The following is a 23,966-nucleotide window of genomic DNA, read 5'->3' on the forward strand; positions in this document are numbered from 1 at the left end:
AGTTTGATTGAAATACCAAGCATATGGAGAACAACATGAAATAAAGCTGAAAAGTTAGGTTGGAACAGATATGGAGTCTTCAACAAGAAGTTTAAGTGTTTATATTTTTTCCTAGAAGGGTTTTGAGCAAGGGAATGACATAGAGAGTCTGTACCCAACCAAGGAAGATTATTTTGGGAACTTTGTGAAGGACAGGCTAGAGAAGCAAGACCCCAGAGAGAGACCAACGCAAGGCTGTTGTATTAGTCCAACCAAGAAGTGATGAGGACTGGAATTAGTGGATGTAAAAGGACAGGTGTGAAAACTTGTTTTGAAGACAGAATCAACAAAACCTGACTATTGATTGAATGGAGATGGTGAGGAGGTAATGATGACTAGATTTGAACTGGGTGCATAGTGATTCAGCAGAATAGAGAATCCTATCAATGGATGGGTTCATGGTAGAGAGATGTTAAATTCAGTTTTTAACATGACCAATTTTAGATGCTGATTAGATATCCAGGAGACTTCCAGCAGGTGTTTGGGAGATACAAAGTTAGAATAGGATTAGGACTAGATGTATAGATTTGGAAATTATTGAAGAGATAATAAAACCCATTGCAACAGAAGAGGTTACCAAGGGGGAAGAGTAGAAATAGAAGAGAAGAAATTTCAGGACCGAGCCTTGGGAAATACCCACACTTAATCAAGGAAAAAGGATGAGCCAGCAAAGAATATTGAAAAAGATCAGCAGTCTTTTAGATAGGAGAACTACAAAAGGTCATTGTCACTAAAGCCATGGAAAAGTGAGAATATTCCAGAGGGAAGGGGTGGTCAGCAGTGTTGAAAGCTGTAGAAAGGTCAAGTTGAAAAACAGCAATTGATGTAAAGGCTAAGAAATAGTTGGCAACCTTTTAGAGATGAGTAGTTTCAGTTAAAATGGGGAGGTTCAAAACCAAATTGGACTGAGAAAGTGGAAGTAGTGAATATGGATAACTCTTTCTAGTGAAGGGGAGATGAAATATAGGATGAGAACCAGATTAACAAAAGTTTTTTTAAACCCTTACTTTCCATCTTAGAGTCAATACTGTGTATTGGCTCTAAGGCAGAAGAATGGGAAGGGCCAAGTAATTGAAGGTTAAATGACTTGTCCAGAGGTGCATACCCAGGAAAGTCATATTTGAACCCAGGACCCATCTTTAGGCCTGACTCAATCCATTGAGCCACCTAGCTGCCCCCAAGAATGATTTTAGGGATGAGGAAGACCTAAGTACATGTATAGGTAGTAGAAGCAAGTGGGGCATGATGGAAGATGAGAAAGAGAGAGACAAGGACAGAGGAGTAGGTGGGTCAGGCAGGCAGTGATTGTTAGAACAAGTTCCCCGTGGAGACTGGGGGGTGAAGAATGGTGAAATGAGGGTCACATGTAGAGGAAATGTCCAAGGAAACAAAAACTATTTCACTTTCCAAGATTGGGGCAAAAGAGGAAAAGTGAGGTATTTCAAATTTTGTAGCAAGGGATCTGAGGGAGTTCATAGCACCTGGCCTTCATTTTCTCAGTAGAGTAGGAAGAGAATTCTCCTGAGACAGAAGAAGTCAAGATAGCTTGAGAAGGAATTTAGAATAACTACTAGAGAGAGCATGATAGGGTCGGTCCAAGATGAATAAGTGGATTGCCATGCATCAGTGAAGGCACATTTGAGATCTAACATACTATTAAAAGCTGTAGGGAATATAAGAAAAGTAAAAGATATGGACCCTGTCTTCAACGGCCTTCCTTCCTAACTGGGGAGATAAGCTGAGTGTATGTTTAATATTTAAGGAACAATAGAAGACATTGTGAAGTGCTGCATTATATGATGCAGACAAGATAAGTCAAGTCAACAAGCATGCATTAGGTACTGAGTCCATAACAGGCGCTGTGCTAAGTGCTGGGAGCAGAAAAACAAGCAGAAATAAAGACAGTCTCGATTCTCATATAACTTCTTTCTGTTGGGGGTGAGTGGAGAAGCCAGTAGATAAAAGTGATCTAGAAAGTTGGGATTGGGGTTAGGATGAAGATAAGGGGCCTGGTAGAGAAAAATCCTTCAAATATCAGAAATGTATCCTGGAGAAGAATGAAAGCATGATTGTTCTGAGCTACTTCCTTGAAATAGAGGTTCTGGGAGGAAAAAGCCAATCAGAGGGAGAGGCTCCAAGGGCTTGGATTACTTTCAATGTGAGTAAGGGAGGAAAGGGGCTTTTGGGGGTTCAATATATTAAAATTGGTCACCAGAGGATTGAGCAATTATCAGTCCTCAATTAAGAATAATCTCAAGTCAAATTTGACTTTTATGGAAATTTATTTACAAATTGAGAAGAGAGAAGAAATAATGAATAAGAATCTAACACAGTAGGTAAATTACTACGATCCTCTAATTAATCCAGGTAGATCTAATTAACCTTCAGCCCAGAGTCAGAGGGCCAGAGGCCCTATTAAAGGGAAGTTCCTTAAGAGAAGTTCAGGAAGATTTAGTCTTTAAACTCACCACGTGGACTTCTAAAGAAGATATTGAAAACAGTCTCACCAAGGTTTCAGCGTTCCAGCCAGCACTCCTCCATGAACCAGGAAAACTAGAAGACTCCAAAGAGCTCCTTTACCAGCAGCCCTCTTCACCAGCAGCCCCCCTCCAGCAGAAGACCTTCTCCTTTTAAAGGGGTCACTTATGCATCACTTCCTATGCCTCTTCTCCTAGTTTGCGTGTCCAATCACAACAGACATTTTATTTCTCTTACGACTGCCTAGGGGGTGGTCAGTTGATTCTGATTCCTCACCCACTATAGCACACATGGGTTAAGGACCTCCCAAAATTGTAGATACTCTCACCTTTGGTGATTAAATCTAAAGATGGGCAGTGTAGACTTAATCTAATTATCACAAAGCTGGACTTTGACTTTCATAATGCATGGATTAAAGAAATGAGAAAATTATGTGCAGGAGCAGCTAGGTAGCACATTTGATACAACACCAGGCCTGGAGTTGGGAAGACCTGGGTTCAAATGTGGCCTCAGACATTTCCTATCTGTGTAACCCTGGGTAAGTCACTTAACCTCATTTTGCTTAGTCCTTACCAATCTCCTACCTTGGAATTGATGTTTACTGTCAATTCTAGAACAGAAAGTAAAGGTTATTTTATTTTATTTTATCTTTCAATTAATTAATTTAATTAATTTAAGATATTTTTCCATGATTACATTATTCATGCTCTTTTCAAAACTCCCTTTCCCTCCCAGAGTCAACGAACAACCGCTGGGTTTTACATGTATCATTGATCAAAACCTATTTCTATATTATTAATATTTATAATAGAGTGATCATTTAGAGTCTACATCCCCAATTATATCCCCATCAAACCATGTGATCAAGGAAATGTTTTTCTTCTGTGTTTCTACTCCCATAGTTCTTTCTCTGGATGTGGGTAGTGTTCTTTCTCATAAATCCCTCAGAATTGTCCTGGATCATTTTGCATTGCTGTTAGTAGAGAAGTCCATTACATTCAATTGTGCGACAGAGTATCTGTCTCTGTGTACAATGTTCTCCTGGTCCTTTTACTCTGCATCACTTCCTGGAAGTTTTTCCAGTTCACATGGAATTCCTCTAGTTCATTATTCCTTTCAGCACAATAGTATTCCATCACCATCAGATACCACAGTTTGTTCAGGCATTCCCCAATCTATAGACACCCCCTCATTTTCCATTTTTTTGCCACCACAAAGAGCACGGCTATAAATATTTTTGTATTCCATATTATCTCTTTGGGGTACAGACCCAGCAGTGGTATGGCTGGATCAAAGAGCAGGCAGTCATTTAAAGCCCTTTGGGCAAAATTCCAAATTGCCTTCCAGAATGGTTAGATCAATTCACAACTCCACCAGTAATGCATTATTGTCTCAATTTTGCCACATCCCCTCCAACATTTATTACTTTCCTTTGTTGTCATATTAGCCAATGTGCTAGGTATGAGGTGGTACCTCAGAGTTATTTTGATTTGCATTGCTCTAATTATAAGAGATTTAGAACACTTTTTCATGTGCTTATTGATAGTTTTGATTTCTTTATCTGAAAACTGCCTATTCATGTCCTGGTAAGGGTTATTTAAAAAAAAAAAAAAAAGCAAGGTGCAATTTGGAGTTGAGTTGAGACATTCATGTTCAAGAGATTCAAAGTGACTGTCCTTTGCCCCTAAGTTTGAAAATATTGCCAGCTTCTTTGGAAACAGAAAGATCCATTGAACCATTTTCAGGCCTTTCCTGTATTCATCCTACTGTGGCTTGCTTAGTTCATGGGCTGATTGGCTTAGAAGAAGGAGAGGATTTGCATGCTGAGTATATCAGTTTTAAGTATTCTTAATTTCAAAACCTAGATCATTTAAGCTGGATAGTTTGCCTGTTTTTATTGAAGACTATAAGTATGCCAAGTTAGAAAACAAAGCTGACTGTGATTCATGCTGAGGAATAAAGTAGTTTTTTAGTAGTAGCAAAATATCGATCCTAGAGGGGAGGGAAGCCTACAAATTCCAGCATTAGTTTAGTGTATTTTGTTCATTTTCAGAAAGAAAAATGAGTCTGTCCTGAGTTCCCAAAGGAAAATTCAAAGACTGCTTCAGACTACTAAAAGGAGAAGAGAGATAAGGGAGTTGGACAACTCTAATGGCTTGACCATTCAGCTATTAGAGCTTAGTTTCTCTCTGTGTCTCTCTCTGTCTCTGCTTTTGTCTCTGTCTCTCTTTCTCTTTCTTTCTTCCTCTTTCCCTCTGTCTTGTCTCTCTCTTCCCTCCCCCACCCCCGTCCCTCTTCCCTCAATCTCTTTGCTTCTCAAATTATATCTGCATAGTTTCAAGAAAAAAAAAATATTTACCAACCTTACAATTTAACTAGCATTGCTTAATGTTAGTCTAAGTGAAGTGATACAGCTATCACCTTTATTTCTGTTGAACGTCAGAACCAGTGTTGCTGCCATGTCCTCATTTCATCAGTTACCACCACTTGTTTTCTGATAAATTGAATCTATTTCAAAGCTCCAGCCAACCCAACATATGTTTCTGTAGCAGCTTCTATCAACCACAGCAAGAATAGGCATGGGTGGGAGAAAAGAACATTGAGAAGTTTGTCCTCCCCCCTGGGGTGCTTCCACTCTGTGTATGCTCCAGTAAAACTAAAGTCTTATGTTAGGAGAAACCTTCCATTCCCTATCCCTTCATCTGTAGGCCCAGATGAAATCATGTATATTTTCCCTTTTGTTATGCATTTAAAACCAATTACCTTTTATAGCATAAACCCTTGTATCAAAATGATGGAAGGCTGTTTTATAGCTGCCCTTTCAAAGAAGATTTTAATCTTTAAATACATATCTGCTTTTTGTATAGTCTGTATGAGCTCAGCACTAAAGGATAAAAGGATTTTTTTTTTTTTGGAGAGGAAAGAGTGGAAGACAAAGAAATATCCTTATTTCCTCATTCCCTCCATTTTTTTTTCCTCTAAGAGAACCCAGAACTGAGAATCACTATTTTAAAGTGCACATTAGTACTCACATTGGTTCGATTGAAAAATGGTGGCAGTGTGGTCTTGCTTTTAGTGAGTTGCTAGGCATTGGGGGCCTGCTGTCCCCAGTGTGAGTGACTTCGTTTTAAAATGGATTAGAAAGACTGAGATGGAAAGACCTTTTCCACTCCCTGACTATCTTCCTGCCCTTTTGACAGAGAACTGATAAGAAGGAAATTGATGCACTGAAATAACTGAGGAGCATGCAATTTTTGTCAAATAAAGGCACAGTTTGGGACTGCTGACCAATCGGGCTGCATGCTGTAAGTTATGACAGAATAAAGTTGGGGTTGAGAAAGCTTTTCTCATTTCTCTGTGTGTGTGTCTCTTCATCACTCTTTGTCTCTCAGACATTCCATATTTCCTTCCAGTGTAAAACTATTCTATAAATTTCAGCTTATAAATTGTATCTCTAGAGATTGGTGGCCATAAATGCTCCTTTATCATGACGTCTATTTTCTCAGGGGTAAAACTGTCCTCTTCTCCCACAAGCCTTTATATAATATAGCAATATTTTTAAAAATACCATATCTCTTCTTTTCTTTTTTAAACCCTTACCCTCTGTGTTAGAATTGATAGTAACTGTCAGTTCCCAAGGGCTAACCAATGAGGCTTAAGTGACTTGCCCAGAGTTACACAGCCAAGAAGTGTCTGAGGTCAAATTTGAATCCAGGATCTCCCATCTCTAGGTCTGGTTTTCCATCCACTGAGCCACCTGGCTGCCCTTTACTCTTCCTTCCTTCCTTCCTTCCTTCCTTCCTTCCTTCCTTCCTTCCTTCCTTCCTTCCTTCCTTCCTTCCTTCCTTCCTGATTGTGGTTCTGAGATAATGGCATTTTTTCTTTTTGGCTGCTTGCAATATTTTTTCCTTGACGTGGGAGTTCTGGAATTTGGCTATTTTGTTCCTGGGAGTTATCCTTTGGGAATCTCTTTCAGGAGGTGATTGGTGGATTCTTTCCATTTCTATTTTGTCTTGTGGTTCTAGAATATGTGTAATTTTGCTTGATTTTTTTGAAAGGAGATGCCTAGGCTCTTTTTGTTTTTTTTATTATGACTTTCAAGTAGTCCAATAATTCTTAAATTATTTCTCCTAGATTTATTTTCCAGGTCATTTATTTTTCCCATGAAATGTATCATGTTTTCTTCTATTTTTTTTCATTCTTTTGACTTTGTTTAGTTCTTTCTTTTTTTTTTTTTTAACCCTTGTCTTCTGCCTTAGGATCAATACTGCATATTGGTTCCAAGGCTGAAAGTTGGTAAAGGCTAGTCAATGGGGGTTAAGTGACTTGCCACACAGCTAGGAAGTGTGTCTGAGGTTCGATTTGAACCTAGGACCTCCCATCTCTAGGCCTGGCTCTCAATCCACTGAGCTGCCCAGCTGGCCCCTATTTGGTTATTTCTTGATGTCTCATGGAATCATTAGCTTCTACTTGCCCAATTATACTTTTTAAGTATACACAGGACAAAATAGAATTCAGATTTTCTTGAATGAGCTTTTGTAACTCCTTTTCCATTTGGCCAGTTCTACTTGCAAAGAATTCTTTTCCTTCGTGAATTTTTGTACTTTTTCCAAAAGGCCAATTCTGTCTTTCAAAAAGGTTTTCCTCTTCAGTGCATTTTTGTATGTCCTTTAATATTTTGTCAATTCTACTTTTTTAAGAAGTTCTTCTCTTCTTTAGATTTTTGTGCCTTTTTTACTATTGGCATATTCTGTTTTTTAAGGTATTAATTTCAGGTTTTTTGTGCCTCCTTTATCGAGCTGTCGACAATTTTTTCATGATTTTCCTATATCACTCTCATTCTTTTCCCAATTTTTCTTATCTCTTACATGATTTTAAAAATCCTTTTTGAGATCCTTCATTAATCCTTGTCAGATTTGAGAGCAATTTCTATTTTTCTTGGAGGCTTTGGATGCAGCATAATTGACTTTGTTGTCTTCTGAATTTGAGTCTACCCTGTCACCAAAGTAACTTTCTATCTTTGCCACTCACTAACCAGGTGACCTGGAGCAAGTTCCAGTTTTCCTCCTCTGTGAAATAAAATGATTAGAGTAGATAGATGATTGCTGAGGTCTCTTCTAGCCCTCAACAATTTATAATTCTCTCAGGAGCTTAATTTCCAAAATTAAGGGAGCCAGGAGATTTCTACCCTCTCCCCACAAAAAAACTAGGGTTTCTATAATACAGAGATTGATTAATCAAGCCTTGGTACCTTAGCTATATTAAATTTGCTCTGGTTTTATTATGATGAGCAATTGCTCAGAAAGCTGTGCTGCTATATTTATGCTGGCAGTCACTTTTCTTTTAATTTTTATTATTGTTTGCAAATATTTGTATGAGTTATGATTCTCCAGGCACTCAAGATAGTAAAAGAATCTTGGAGTTAATGTTCTGATTCTTTTTCTTTCTATTCCTCTTTTTATTTCTTCTTCACCTTTCACTTAGAATAACAGAGGTGGAAAGGACTTTTTAAAGATCATCTGTTTCAATCCTTTCATGTCATAGATGAAGAATTTGAGGCCTGTAGACAGTGACAGTGACTAGTACATGACAGATGAGGGCCCTGGTAGTCCTTTGGTTAGTTCCTAGGGCTGGCTGCCATTAAGCAGCCCCCCACAGAAGAACACTTTTCTGTAGTTTGGGGAAGATTGGTTGTCATAGACACTGAGCCCAGAATCCCTGTTTTATAACTACTTTTTTTTTTTTTAAATCTTACTTTCCAACTTGGAATCAATATTTAGTACTGGTTCCCCCATAACTTCTTCCCCTATAACTACTTTTCAAAACAACATACAGCCATGAAAGGCTGCTTTGTTACTCCTAGTTAGCTTCCTTTTGCCTATGTAAGAAAAAGGAACTCTGTGACCCTTTCTCAATATTAGAAACCTCTTTCCTGGTTAAAATTATTAGGAATTCTGCATTTTTTGTGAGATGACTGGGAAAGAAAAGGGGGAAGACTAACATTGTTTTTTTAAAAATAGGAAAATGAACTAATATTGTCATAATAATAATTACTAACGTTTATATACCACATTGAGGTTGCATATGAAGCAAAATACTTCATATATTTTTAGTTTTTTGAGCTGAATTCACTCTACCAAGGTAGGTATGATGGACATTATTATACCTATTTTGCAGAGGGGGAAACTAAGAAAAATCTTTAAAAAACTAAGAGAACTCTCCCTAAGTCTTAGTTACCTCTTCTGTAAAGTAGGGATAATATGTGATCATCTCATGATCAAACAAATATTTAATAAGTTCCAGATTTGAACCCAGATCTCCCCAAATCCAAAGGCCAAACAAAATACATTGCCCCTCATGAGCTGTTTCTTCTCACATTCTGTCTTTTTGGGGCGGGAAGATTGTTCTTATGAGAAATGATTACTGATACTGATAGTCAAACTTCATCAATGATTTCTAAATTCATCCTAGAGAGTTATATTCAATCCTAGAGAGAACTAAGACCAAAAGTTCCAAGTTATGGTGGGTTAGTCAGATTTTTGCTTTATGGTAGAAAATATTTCCTAATGGTGAGGTCTATACAAAAGTAGAATGAATGGGCTGAATTGTGAGATAATGAGTTCCCTGTCATTGAAGGTCATCTGCAAGATTGGAGATGTGGAAGAGGAAGTTCTTGCTCTGGAATAGTTTGGACGAGATGTGACCTCTAAGGTTCTTTGTTGGAAAGGGAATGCTAAGTCAGCTTTGAATTGGCCTCAAAGCCTCCTATTCCATGAACTAAAATCTCCTCAAACAAGATTTCACTGTGTTTATTATAACATAAAACTCTACCAAATACACTATGAATGCTATTCAGAATGTAGAGAGCACTATCTTGATTTATCATTGCTTTTAATTGGCCTTTATTAGGCATCCATTGCAAGCTATCCAGATTTAATCAACTTGCACTACCATCCTGACAGAGCTGGTTTATGTGCCTAAATATTCAGCTTTCAAAGTTCAGTTAGTAAGAAGACTACTTGGGGCAGCTAGGTAGCACAGTGGATAGAGAGCCAGGCAGACCTGGATTTAAATCTGGCCTCAGACACATCCTCTCTGTGTGATCCTGGGCAAGTCATTTGACCCCAATTACCTAGCACTTGCTGCTCTTGTCTTAGAACTCATACTAAGACAGAATCTAGTAAGGATTTGAAGAAGTTGTTAATGATCATGATGATGATTACTTGTTGCCTGTGATTTTTTTAATTCAGCAAGCATTTGTTAAGCCCCATTGTGTGCAGTCATGATCCTTAGTGCCAAGGCTACAAAGACAAAAGTGAAACAATTTTTCGACTTCAGAAGCCTACATTTTTGCAGTGTGGGGTATGAGTTGAAACGCCAGAGACATTCCATCTGCTCTTGTTATTGCTTTCCCCAGTTTCCGCAAGTGCTTTGAAATCAAACCTGAGTCTAAATGTCCATTTGAGCATTATCCCTATTTTACAGATGAGGAAACTAAAAAAGAAATCTAAAGAAAAAATCTCTCTCTAAGGCAAAGAATTCCTATCAAGCCATTTCTAGAGACTGTTCCTAAAGCAGATTGACATACTACTACATTTTGACCACATATATGATAAATCCTTAACATATGGATGCTGTACCTTCCTTGTGAGTGTATGCACACTGACAGAAGCCATCATATGAACAGATAAAAGTGACTCAGAATGAAAACAAGGGTTTTAAAGGCAACATTGAATGAATGAAGCAAAAAGACATGGGAACTGCCTGTATTTCAAATAAGGAAAACAGAGGCTCTCTTTGCCTCAACCTGGATCATGCTAATTGCACAGTAGTTGGGCAATATTTCCCAAGGCCTTGGTTTGTTATCCTCAGTTTGGGCCAACATACAAAAAGTACTTCAAATGTTTTGGATAAACTGACATCTAGGAGACATAACTGTGGTCAGACTGTCCCATTTAGTTTTTGGCTTCTGATCCGTGTTTCTCACCCAAGAGATCAGCCACTCCCAAGCTTTGACATATTTTTGATTTCCTGATTCAAGCGGAAAGACAGCTCTGGCCCTCCTAGCATCAGGCTCCCATCTACTCTGAAACTGTGGCTGCTTGAAAGCAACCAAGTGGAAAGCAGTGACATTTTAAATGTGAAAAAAACCATCTTTTATTTATTTAATTCAAACCAACATGTGAATTATTCATTAAAGTTTATGTAACTGATTGAAATACAAGAAATTTGAAAGGGGAAGAGTAATATCTTAACAAGGAAGGCGATAATTCAAAAGCATTGACTTTTTTCCATCCCATATTAAAGTGATTTTTTTCCCCTCTAAGTTTGCTTCCTCAACCCTTTTCATTAAATGCTGGCTAGTTGGAAAATAGGTTAGCTTGATGCTTTGTCCTCCTGTCTATCTAAATATCTTCTCACCAGCCTTTCTCTTTCTCTTTTGACTTTGACAGCCAGACAGTTCGTAAGAGTAACATAATGGTCATCTGGCCCAGGTCCTGCCTTTCAGGGACCTCTATATCTAATGCTATTCAAAACAAAGTCATCTCCTTTCAAGATCTGGAACATAGATATCTTACCTGTCAGAATCTAGCTCCCCTCTACCCTCCTAGTCTTCTTTTTTTAAACCCTACTTTCTGTCTTAGTAACAACTCTCAGGCAGAAGGACAAAAGCTAGGCAAATGAGATTTAGTGACTTGCCCAGGCTTTCACAGCTAGGAAATATCTGAGGCCAGATTTGAACCAAGGATCTCCCATTTCTAGACCTGGTTCTCTATCCCATGTGTCCCCTCCTCCCTTCCTCCCCCCCCCCCCCCGCCCCCCAGTCTTCTTAAACCTTATACCTTCTATGTACTCTTTGATGTAAAGAAACTGGCTTCTTTTCCATTCAACAAACAAGACACTCCATTTCTTGACTCTCTTCCTCCTCATCTCTACTAGCGGGCTTCCCTGGCTTCCTTCAAGTCCCAAATACAATCCCACCTTCTACAGGAAGCCTTTCAGAGAAAGAAATTAACAGCTTTCTTTGTCCTACACACAGCTTGTTTGTACATATTTGTTTGCTTGTTCTCCATTAGATTGTGAGCTCCTTGAGGGCAGGAGGCCTTAAGAGACTATCTTTTACCTTTCTTTGCCTGGCACTTAATAAACTTCTATTAAATGCTTTTTGACTAACTTCTCTCTTCAGTCCTGCACTAAAGGCTCCCATCTCCTCTTAAATGACAATCAATAGAGATTAGATTCAAGATTTGGATACTTTCAGTCTTCTTATAACATCGTCCTTCCCCTTCCCTTCTCTAAATATGGCATGTCCATCCCAGGCAGACATTCTCCACAGAGCAAGCCAGAGAAGTTTCTGGTAAGCTCGGCCTCTAGATCGCTTCCAGGTTGCAGTCTACTTTCACACCTTGCTTTTTTGTCCTTCTACCAAAATGAAAAAAGTACTGGTATTCCCCCCAGTTTTTCCTTGAGAGTCATCTGACATTGAGTATGTAGAATCTAGGTACAATCCTGACAAATACCATCCCTACTAACATCTTAGTCTGCCAACCTTCTACCCCCTCAAATTGTTAAACTCTGGCCTATAAGTTTTCAAGTGATATTATTTAATATAAGATCATTTTTGTTCAATAAAGGAAATTGGATGTTGCTTTAAAACAAGCAGTTTCCCATTTTCATTTGGGTGTAGGATACTTTTGGTATTGGAATACACCAATAGAACCCATAAGTAGGTTCTGGTCACTGTGGATACATGAAAATAATCTATATGTATCCCTGTGGGGATGAGGAGGTAATCAAGAAGAAGTCAGTTTGGGGTGGGGTTGGTGTCACTGCAGAAAGAAGAGTAGGGAGATCTTGCCACTCTTAGGCCTAGAATGCCAGAAGGGGCAGGTGACCCCTGAAATCTGGACTCCTAGATTAGAAGGGTCACACATTCTGGGGGCCTACAACACTCCCAGCAACAGCTCAAACCAGTTTGAAACATAATCAGGAAACATTTAACAGAAAAGACAAATAAATAAAAATACAGTAGGACATAGATAATGTTAAAATGTGGTTTTCCGAGTCAATATATGTTTGTAGGGATCCACATTTCTAATTGAGTTTGGCATCACTGCCCTATATTACACTCTATTAATACCATTCTCAGAAGATCAGTAGGGGCACTAGGGTTTCACTTCCTTCTGCATTTCTGGTATAAAGACTTTTTTTTAATTTCTCACTTCATATTTCCCTCCAACCAACTTGCTCTCCCCACAGCCAAATCTCCTCTGAATGATAATGATTTACATTGTTTGAGGTTTTAAGAACCTATCAAAAGTCTGACACAGAAGCTTTTTCTTTTCTTTTCTTTTTTTTCAAATTAATCATTCAGTAAAATTCAGCAGCAAAACACTGCATTAAAGATACCATAGCAATGCTGGCCAGGGAGGTTAGCTGACACAAGAGTGTCTGGCCTGGAGTCGGGAAGACCTGAGTTCAAATGTGGCCTCAGATACTTACTTGCTGTGTGACCCTGGGTAAATCACTAATGAGCTGGAAAAGGAAATGGCAAACCTCTCTAGTATCTTTGCTGAGAAAACTCCAAATCGGGTCATAAAAAGTTGGACACAAATGAAAAATGGCTAAACAAACAAACGAAAAAAAGTCCTGGCCTAGAAATATGGAGCTGGGTTTACATTCTAGTTCTCCCACTGACTTGCTCTGTGACCTTGGTCAGGAGTCATTTCCCTTCTCTGTATCTCATCTTCCTGATCTTTAAAATGACAGAATTGGGTTAGATGATCTCCAAATCCCCATGCAATTCTGAGATTCTGATTCTTCGGAGTGTTCATCTTAGTAAAAAGATATGACACCCCTGTCAGATCACTAATTATTATTCTCAGATGTTTCGATTCCTTTTTCCTAAGAAGGAAATGTCATGTTATGCCCATTCACTATATGGTATGAGAAGGCCCCTCATCTACAAACAGAAAGCTTCCAAGTATCCATTTGTCCCATATATATATTATATTATTGGGAGCCGCCCTGCTCTTAGGAACAGGGTGCAATGGGAAGCAGAGGCATGCTTCCCCTGGAAACCCTGCCTAGTGACATAATATTGTGTGACATCAGAATTCGTGTAATCTCCTTTGCCCAGGTTTGTCCCAGGCGATCCCTTCATGGGCCTTCCCTCTGGGCCACATGCAGAAACTAAATTGCCATTTGAGTTCTGGTCTGCTAAGAAATCAGCTACAGGATTCCGTTTCCATCACAGAATATACAGACATTGAACCAGTTCATAAACTGGGCCCCATCTACTTCAGGAGTTTATGAAATGCATAAACGATAGCATTTTTATATCCATGGGAAAAGGGGGATATTTACTTTTCCAAGGTCAGCCTGCATTTATTACCAAAATTTAATTTTTTCCCCATTGGACATCTGAGATATATTAAAGGCAATGCAATCTCTGACAGTGGTGAAATATTACCTCTGAGATGTGGTCAGTGAATTTTTACTTTTGCACATAGGTTTTTATCCTTTTAACAGTTCCATCTTAGGACTGCGTGGCTGAGAGAAGCCAGGAAGAATATTGGGGTCAGAGCTGCCAATTAACCTTTTGATTTCATAGTCTGATTACTCGATTAATCAAGGGCCCTGAGCCAGTGGCCATGATGGAGAGGCATTTTGGCTGCAGAATAACAATGTCGGGAAAGACTCTTTGGGAGCCAGTGTGATGAATGGAGAGGCCAAGACGAGGTGGGCAGGTGGTACAGGTGGTACAAAATGGCTGCACTTCCCACACTGATGAAGGAAACCTGCACAGTGGGCTCTCAAGGCTGAAGGACAGGGTTCTAGAGAACACTGTCCGAGATAGCTTGTGATTCCATGAATAACAGGAGGGGGAAAACCACACAATATCCTGCGTAATCTCATTCAGCCAGCCTTCACTAACTCAGAATTTCTGCTTATTTTTCCTGGGATGCAGGTTCCCTCTGCACTCTCTGTGAAGAATAAGTTATTTGCTATGCAAATTGAGAATGAAATTGATATTGAAATTGAGGATGAAAATGAGATTATTAAGGATATCTTTAATCTAGTTAAGAGATCACATTTTTAAAGGCTTCTGTATATGACTAAGTATCCATGATTCCACAGGTGTAATTGTCCTTTCCATTGCCACTATCCTTCATACTTTAGTAAATGTTGTTGTATTCAAAAAAATTTTTTTTATCACTTTGCAGCCAACCTTCTGCAGTTAAATAAGGTTTCCAGTTTTACCTAGTATGGGTCCTCACGCTGACACACACTAAGGCCTAGCGAAGCTTTTGAAGTGACTCTCAAAAACCCAGGGTCACCTCTGTGCCATACCAAGGTATTGAAGTAGAACTTTAGTGGAATTCCAGCACATTCTATGCATGTAAATAGTGCTTCTAATTACAGCTGAGTTTCATCTTCCTGAAATGCTTTCTCATTCGTCAAAAGTATACATGCTATTCAAAGCCCAATCTTGACTACAAAAATTCCCATGATCTCTCTTTTTCCTGACACAGAATATAGTCTTTATCTTACAGTCTGGCACTTGGTTATATGTACACTATCTTGTATTTTTCTATGATGTGTGTGTGTGTGTGTCTGTGTCTGTGTCTGTGTCTGTGTCTGTGTCTGTGTCTGTGTTATTTTCTCAGCTGTGTTATAAGGTTCTCAGGAGCTGCTTTTGTGTTTTTTTCAACTTCTGCTTTCCCCATAATGTGCAGGGCTGGGCATACTGAATTAAATGATCTAAGGCCTAAGAGCAGTTTGATCCACATTGCTCATAGGGTTATTGTGTGTACTTGAGGGGGATAAAACTCATTCTGTTAAAACCTATTTTTAGCTTTGTCACTTTTTCAGACTGACCTTTCCCCATTAGGACAGAATGACGAGAGTTTCATTGTCATTTAAACCCAACAGTAAACTGCCCCCACCTTCCCAACCAAACCTCTTACTGCACTCCAGTGACTTTAGCTGATATCTTCTTGCATTCTGGGACTTTGCAAGTCATCCTGACTTTTGCCTTGCCACTGGACTTTGATGACTGGAAACAGAGAGATTGGCCATTTTGTGCAACTCTGCCTCACTTAAATCTAATTCACAAACAAATCAAGACATCATTCCATCATTCTTTGAAAATGAAGGATGAACAATAACAAGATCAATAAGTTCTCCTAACTTGTGGAAAGAGTAACAGGTAGCATGGTGTCAATGAAATAGTATTGGGTGGTGCAGGGAGAGTTAGGTGGTCCAAGGATTAAGAGTTAGATCTGGAGATGGGCAGTCCTAGGTTCAAATCTGGCCTCTGACATTTGCTATGTGACCCTGGGCAAGTCACTTAACTCCCATTGCCTACTCCTTATTGTTCAGGAGGCAGTTAGTAGGCCCAGTGGATAGAGAGTTAGGCCTAGAGATGGGAGGTCTTGGGTTCAACTGTGGCCTTAAACAACGGTGGCCTTCCTAGCTGTATGACCCTGGGCAAGTCACTTAACCCCAATTGCCTAGCTCTAACCACTCTTCTGCCTCAGAACCAATGCACAATATTGATTCTAAGATGGAAGGGAAGGAAAGAAGGGAGGATGGGTGGATTCATTCCTGGTGAGCTTATTCCTTCTCCAAGCCTGTTTCTTCATTTTTAAAGATGAAAGACTTGCAGTAAATGCTTTCTGAGGTCTTGAGAAAATCACTTAAACTTTCTCAGGCCAAGTTTCTACATCTTTAAAATGGACATTCTAATAGAAAATATTATAGTATGAAAAACAGAGGACTAGGTGACAAAAGACTTAAATTCTAGTTCTTGCTTTGTTGCTTACCAAAGGAAGAAGCAGATTTCAGAGAGGCTGCCCAATAGAGCAAGGATTCTTCCCCTGCGGTCCATGAACTTGAATCGCATCATTAATTTCATTGACCTCTAAATGCAATTTAACATTCCCCTTCATTTTTGTAAAACTTTATTCTGAGAAGCAGTCCAAGGATTTTACCAATCTACCAAAGGGGTCCAATGACACAAAAACAAAGTTAAGAATCCACCCCAATAGAATACAGCACTTAACTAGATTTGAGCACAAATGTGGAACTTACCTGTCATGTAATCTTTGATAAATCATTTAACCTCTTAGCCTCACTTTCTCATCCTATAAAATGGGAAGTGATAGGATCACAAAATACAGAGCTAGAAGAGACTTTACAAACTATCCCAATTCCTTCATTTTGTAGGTGAACAAATTTAAGACTGAGAAAGGCAAATAACCTGCCTAAGATCACATAGATAGTAACTGCCAAAGGTAAGGTTTGAATTCAGAGCCTTTGACTCCAAATTTGGAGTTCTTTCCACTGTACCACATATGTGTTCATTCCTACCATCTGGAGCTCACAGGACTGCTGGAAGGATTAGATAATTGACATGAAAGCATTTTAGGAACTTTTTAAACATGCAAAACTAATGGGTTACTATAATATCATCATGTCATAGTTTTAGAAGTAGGAAGACCTTAGATGTCATCAAGTCAAACTACCTCACTTTACAGATTAGGAAACTGAGACCCAGAGGATAAATGTCTTGCCTCAAGCTCCTTTTGTCTCCATGATCCTTTGTGTACCAAACAAGGAGAAACCCAGGAAGAAAGAGATAATCACAAAGATAATCTAATACCTGGATAATTGTCCAATAGTGGTGATGCCTCCTCTCCCATAGAGGCTGTGGATAAAATGAACCAGATCACCATGTTGAATGAGTCTCATACTTAGTGCAGTACTAGGGGCAGTAGGATCCATGACTTTCAGGACCACATTCCTCCCTAGTTGTCACAGAGTGCACACTGCACTCCAGAGAGCCCTCCGAGCGGGGCTCAGTCATCCTGATAGCCCTCTGTGGTGATGGCCTTCCAGTCAGGAAATCCCAGCCACCACCGACAAAGGGACACCCCAGCGTGACTGAACACGACTTATCAATTTGGCAGTCCTGGACAGTGCTATTGATAAAGCAGGTTGATTTGGGAGGCATCTTCAGTGTGTTTAAGTAAAGCCAGTTGTGCTAATTAATGGGGGGATAAATCGAGGTTTAATTACTCGGAAGGCACCTTGGGTGAAAGATTCATGGTAATTGTTGTGTATCCTCTTGATGGATTCCTGCAGCTGGCAGCTCCCTTTACAGCAATAAAATATGCTGTGTGTGTCTGACATATCAGGGTCTCTCTTCTAGACCAGTACCCTTCTACATGGAAGAAAGAAACAGCTGCAGTCTGGTCCTTACTTTCTTTGCAGTAGCTTTCAGATCTCCGTTCCATCTAGATCCCAATGAGGCTCTCTCCATGCATAGGTATGAAGTCAGATGGCTAATCAGCAGAGATTATTCCTTGTAGAGTAATACCCTGGGCCAGGAATAACCCATATGTGTATAACTAACAATTTTTATTTACCAAGTGTATACATTATCAATAATGTGCATGAAGAGCTCCATTCTTGTATTCACAAACTCTCCAAAATTATAGGATCCTTTCCCCATGTAATACAATGCCTAATGCCATTGCAAACCTTTTTCTAGGCCTACACATTGTTACCATATTAATTTATTTTACTTGATATGAAAAAAAACAGTCCAAAAGGTAAATCCAAATTTCATATCCTTACAACTTCCTCAATGACTATTGTGCATGCATTATCTATTTTAATACTCACAGCCCTGTAAGGTAAAGAAGTAAAGGTGTACTGTTTCTACTCTACAGGGGAAGAAACTAAAGCTTGAAAAGTTTAATTCCAAAGAAACGTAGCTAAATTCCAGAGCCAGATGTTTGAACTTTCATTCATGTCCTCTTCCCTTTTTGACTTGTCTTCTTGAAATCCACTTCCCAGTATGGGTTAGGATCCATGCTGTCTACTCCACTTTCAAGTGTTATCCCAATAAGATGTCTTTTGACTGACTGAAGTCAGTCTGCAGTAACCACAAAGTTGACCCTTTTGATGATACCAAAAGAAACTAGGCAGGAAGCTCTGGGTCTGGCTGACATCTGGCACGGAAGTCTGAAATGTATTTTTAAACAATGGCAAGTTTGATGGTGGAGTTATCTCAAACTTGGAAATCATGTATTGCCAATGGGAAGTGAATCCTTCCTCCACAGTCCTGACTGTGTGAGTGAGGCATCCCTGGGCTGCTTAAATTAAGCAACCAGTGACAATCATTCACCTACATCCCAATCCCCATCCAAAAATTTTCCATTTTAAACTTTATGGATGAGGAAATCAAAGCATTGAGGGATAAAATGAGCAAGCTATTGGTAATGCTAAGACTGGAACCCAAATTTCCTGACTCCTAGCCAAGAGCTGTATGAAGACACCAAATTATTCTTAGGAATAAACCTTCTTAATCCAAAGCTGTCCTATACATTCCAAATTTGTAGATCTGAAGAAGCAATTGGAAAGTGCTGAACTGAAAAATCAACGCCTAAAGGAGGTTTTCCAGACCAAGATCCAAGAATTCCGTAAAGTCTGCTATACCCTGACAGGCTACCGTATAGACTTCACCACCGAGAACCAGTACCGCCTCACCTCTATGTATGCAGAGCACAAATCAGACTGTCTCATTTTTAAGGTAAGTTTCTATTTCTATTTCCAAACCTTCCGACTTCACTCGCTACTCTGCTGTTAAATCTTTGATAAAGCTGATGACACGTGCTTTCTGTTCTAATTGGTAAGAGGAATCAAGTCATTAGTCCTTGATAAATGAGTGCTTTTTTTGCTGAGGATGTCCCCAGGTTCAGAATACAGAATGCCACAAAGAAAAATTTAAAAAATTAAAAAAAAATATATATATATATATAGTGCCTGCTTTTTCCACCTAGCCAAGTGTACTAATTTTATCTGTGCATCAGTACCCTAAGGACCCTGCTCCATGCTGTCTTGCTTCTTTTAGTTGCCTGTCCAGTGGAATATCTTCATTCACTTTCCTCCCACATCTTAGCAGGCTACTGATTTTCCTTCAGGGTGGCATATGTTTTGCCTGCCCTAAATCTATATCTACTCTTGCCTTTGCTTATTTTCCCTAAGTGGAGTCATCCTCAGTCCCACCCATGTGAAAAAGGGGTAGTCCTAATCTGTTGGACAGCTTATCACATGGTGAGTTCTCAAATAAAGGCTGAAATTAGCTAAAAATACTATTACTTGACCTAAAAATTTAAAAGGATGGTAAAAGTTACACAGGAAGGGGGTCTGATAGGTGGCTCAGTGGGTTGAGAGCCAAGCCTAGAGACAGGATATCCTGTGTTCAAATCTGGCCTCAGACACTTCCTAGCTGTGTGGCATTGCCTAGCCCTTACTGCTCTTCTGCCTTGGAACCAATACACAGTATTAATTCTAAGATGGAAAGTAAGGGTTTAAAAATAAAAAGAATCAATACTGTGTTCCATTGGTTCCAAGGCAGAAGAGCAGTAAAGGCTAGGGAATGGGAGCTAAATGACTTGCCCAGGTTCACACACCGCTAGGAAGTGTCTGAGGCCACATTGATTCTCAATCCACTGAGCTACCTAGCTGCCCTCTCTTGATTCTAAGATGGAAGATAAGGGTTTGAAAAAATAAAAGTTTCATGGGAAAAGAAAAGGTTGGTGTCACATGTAAAACCCAGTGGAATTGTGCGTTGGCTAAGAGTGGTTAGGAGGGTTTGGGGAGAGGGAAAGAACATGAAATGTAACTATGGGAAAATATTCAAAATAAAAAAAATATTAAAAAAAGGAAAATTAAACTTAAAAAAGGAAAAGGTTGGTATAAATTCAGTAATAAACTATCTAAATGATCATTCTATTATACCTTAAAAGGAATTCCATAGAACTCTACTTGATTCTCTGTTGGTGAAGACATTCTTCGACCTGGTGGAATTGTGTACATTTAGATGCTTGGGTTGCATACCTTGGTTTCTAGGCAGAGATTATTATAAGGGGATGAATCCTTTATGGGTTTGACTACGGTCCCAATAACATGGCTGGAGTCTTTTAAATTAATGAGGTAGTTGAAAGGTTTTTGTTTTTCTCTTTTTATAGATACCCACTTGGGTATCCCATTGGGAACTGGGATTGTGAAAGGGCTTCGTGATTCCAAGTTGTGGCTAACTGTAGCTCTGATATCTATCTCAGGGATACACAACATTGGAGTAAATTAAGAGTTGGCCACTTTAGTACTGAAGGATCAGTCATTTATTTGGTATACTTACTTTCTAACTGATGCAATTCACAACTCTTCCTTAACTTAGTGAATGATTTTCAAGAGTGTCTGTTTCTAAAAAATCCCTCAACCTGCAGCCAGTCCTATGATGAACTTATCTGACGGTACCTAGGTAGGTCCTTGGGCCAAAAGCCCATGACAGAGCCAATCTTGGAAACTTTCCAGCTTGGATCTGCCAGAGTTTACTTTAACACTTGGAGGACCTGACATTTTTTTGCCATGGACTGTCCCTCTACTGAAAGAAATCATAGCTGCGCTATCCCTTAGGAGATGGTCTTCTTACATTGCTCTCTTTCAGAAAATATATTACTTTTGTGATGTGTGCTCCCTTCTCTCAATTAGCACTCCCATAGTAAGCCAGGTTGATCCTGAGAAAGTAGATATAGGCATACTTCCAGGCCAATATTTCTAGCTTCAAACCACCATAGTACAAAACAGTACATGATTTGCTCATCTAAGAGGCATGAGCATAGTACTGTTTGAGGTCCAAGGAGGGCTAAATTACTTGCCTGGGGAAATTAGGGAAGGATTCATCTACGAGGTAGAATTTGAATTGGTCAAAGGTAAGGAAGAACTGGCTGATAATAAGAATTATGAAAATTGGAATGAGTTATTTTTTTCCTTTTAAAATTTTTTTCCCATTATGTGTAGAAACAATTCTTGATAATTGTTTTCTGACATTTTATCATTCAGATTCTCTCCCTCCCTTCCCCTGACCCCGCCAATGCTTTCATGAAATACATATTTCCATATTCCCCATGTCATAACTGAAGACATATCACACATACAATAAAAAAAACTCATGAAGGAAATAAAATGGAAGATAGAATGCTTTGACCTGCACTTAGTCTTAAGCATTTTTCAAGAGTCCCTTGTGGCTATCTTGGAGATTTTCTTTACTGATAATAGTTTAGACCTTCATAGTTGATCATCGTACAATATTTCTGTTACATTGTATTCTGTATACATTTTTCTCCTGGTTTTACTCACTTCACTTGTTCATATAAGTTCACAGTCTTTCCAGATTTTTCTGAACTCATCCTATTTGTCATTTCTTATGACTCAATAATATTCCATTACAGTCATAGATAACAATTTGTTCATCCATTCTCCAAGTGATGGACATCCCCTCAATTTCCAATTTAGAGTGGTAAACACTCTAAAAAGAGTTGCTAAAAATATTTTTGTATGAGTAGGTCCTTTCCCCTTATCTCTGATCTTTTTGGGATACAGAACCAGAATGGTATTGCTGAATCAAAGGGTATGCATAGTTTTGGTTCTATATTCCTCTCCAGAATAGTTGTATCATTCACAATTATACCAACAATGTATTAGTGTCCCAATTTTCCCACATTCCCTTCAATGGAATGGGTTATTGAGGGAGTGCATGAACAGAAGAACATACGAGGTGATCTTTTGAAATCTAATCTACATTTCATCTTCTGTACTAAATTTAATCATTGACTACATTCTCAGTACAAAAATCAAACTTTGGATTGTATCATTTGTCACTGTTCAAATTAAAGTTCTAGGTTGCCAAGCCCTCTCTCTCGTCCCCATCACAGCCAGTATTAGGGCTTCAGAACTCCCTCTCATGTTCTGCTCAGATCCATAACAAGACATCATTAAAAATGAATTACTCTGGCCCAGCTATACTCCAGGAGTGTCCTAGAGCTGAGCCAATGAGCTAAGCTTGAAAGCCCCAGCCAATGCTGTCTACCATTTACAGCACAAATGGAACCCTTGTCTTCCTCTTCAACGCAGAAGCGGCAATTAGTCCTCAAATTATCCATGCTTTGGTCCAAAGCTGTCTGGGGCTATGAGGCCAACCGGCCATGGCAGCAGGGTCAAGGAGTGAAGCGGTTAGAGATAATCCTCACTTTATTTTCCTCTCTGCCCACGTGGTGAGATGAATGGGAGCAGCCAATGAATCATACTACTGATAAGGAAGCTAAGTTGCTCTTCTTTGATGTTATTGCCTGTTTTGGGGTTTCAGGCCCAGATCTGAAATGAAATGAGGTACCCATAGGCCTAGAAAAGTAGTTGGAGCCCAAGATAGAGTTCCGGGCTTGAAGTCAAAAAGACTCATCTTTCTGAGTTCAAATCTAGCCTCAGATACTTACTAGCTATGTGACCCTAGGCCCTTTACCCTGTTTGCCTCAGTTTCCTCATCTGTAAAATGAGCTGCAGAAGGAAATGACAAATTACCTTGGGATCATTGCCAAGAAAACCCCAATGGAGTCTCAGAGTTGGGCATGCCTGAAACAACTGAACAACAACAAAGCAGAGGTCTTCTGGCAGTTAACCAAAAAAAGGTTTACTTTGACATAACATGGGAAAGATATTCAGCTGTAACCTTGCTTCAGGTAGATGCAGCCCTTCTTATCTCTATATGGAAATATGTTTGGTCAGCCAGATGGGTGTGGTGGTTCACTAGAGAATGGGTCATCTGTCAGTTCTGGAGGACAGTGCCTCCTTTAATGTCCTACACCAGTGGTGTCAAAACCAAATAGAAATAGAATCCTGTGGGCCCCTATATTTTATTTGTACTTATTTTGTTAAACATTTTCCAGTTACATTTTAGTCTGGCTCAGTCACACTCTGGAATTTTGTGGGCCACACTATCGGCCATGAGCTTGATACCTCTGTCCTATACAGCTAGAACGCTGTGTCAGCAGCTGGACCCTTGTCCCCCTTAACCGTCAGATCTGAGTCTGCTCCCCTGACTTTTAGGGACAAAAACTAATCTATCCTGCATTGTAGATATTGCTTTTACAAGACTCAGCATCTAAACTGTAGGAACAAGACATGTGATCTAGTGTCAGTCCCTGCCCTGGCCAGGCTTTCTGACTTGCCTGCTTTCTGAGAGCAGTCCTGATTGGTACACACACTGGCTTTTGGTTTTGTATCAATTCCATTCCTGTTACCAGCATCCTCTACCTATTACTACCAAACACCCTAGGCTATGTTTTGGCCCTTTTTTGTCCCAACCTTTGGTCTGAGGGCCTAAATCTTTATTTCTTTGTCTACTGATCTCCCAGGCACAAGACTTTGCGTACTTATACCCCGTGGTACCTGCCTCTTCCTTTTCTTAGCTGACTGCTCTCGACCTTTGCTGGCTCAGTGTCCACCAGACCCTTCTGTCGAATGATACATCTACTCTTTGGTTCTTCTAACTTATTTCTGGACTTGATACCCAAGTCTAGAGTTAACAAATAAAAATG

The 23,966-nt window shown here is 39.4% G+C and overlaps 1 protein-coding gene across 1 annotated transcript in view; it reads left to right on the top strand.

Annotated features, from left to right (window-relative positions):
- Window positions 1-23,966, top strand: part of MAD1L1 (mitotic arrest deficient 1 like 1) — a 941,076-nt gene that overhangs the window by 687,087 nt on the left and 230,023 nt on the right. Inside the window, exon 18 of the mRNA XM_044659988.1 lies at window positions 18,930-19,120. Within this exon, the coding sequence (XP_044515923.1) occupies window positions 18,930-19,120 (191 nt within the window). The remainder of the gene's footprint in view (window positions 1-18,929; window positions 19,121-23,966) is intronic.

Source organism: Gracilinanus agilis, chromosome 1 (assembly GCF_016433145.1).
Source record: "Gracilinanus agilis isolate LMUSP501 chromosome 1, AgileGrace, whole genome shotgun sequence".
Lineage (NCBI taxonomy): Eukaryota > Metazoa > Chordata > Mammalia > Didelphimorphia > Didelphidae > Gracilinanus > Gracilinanus agilis.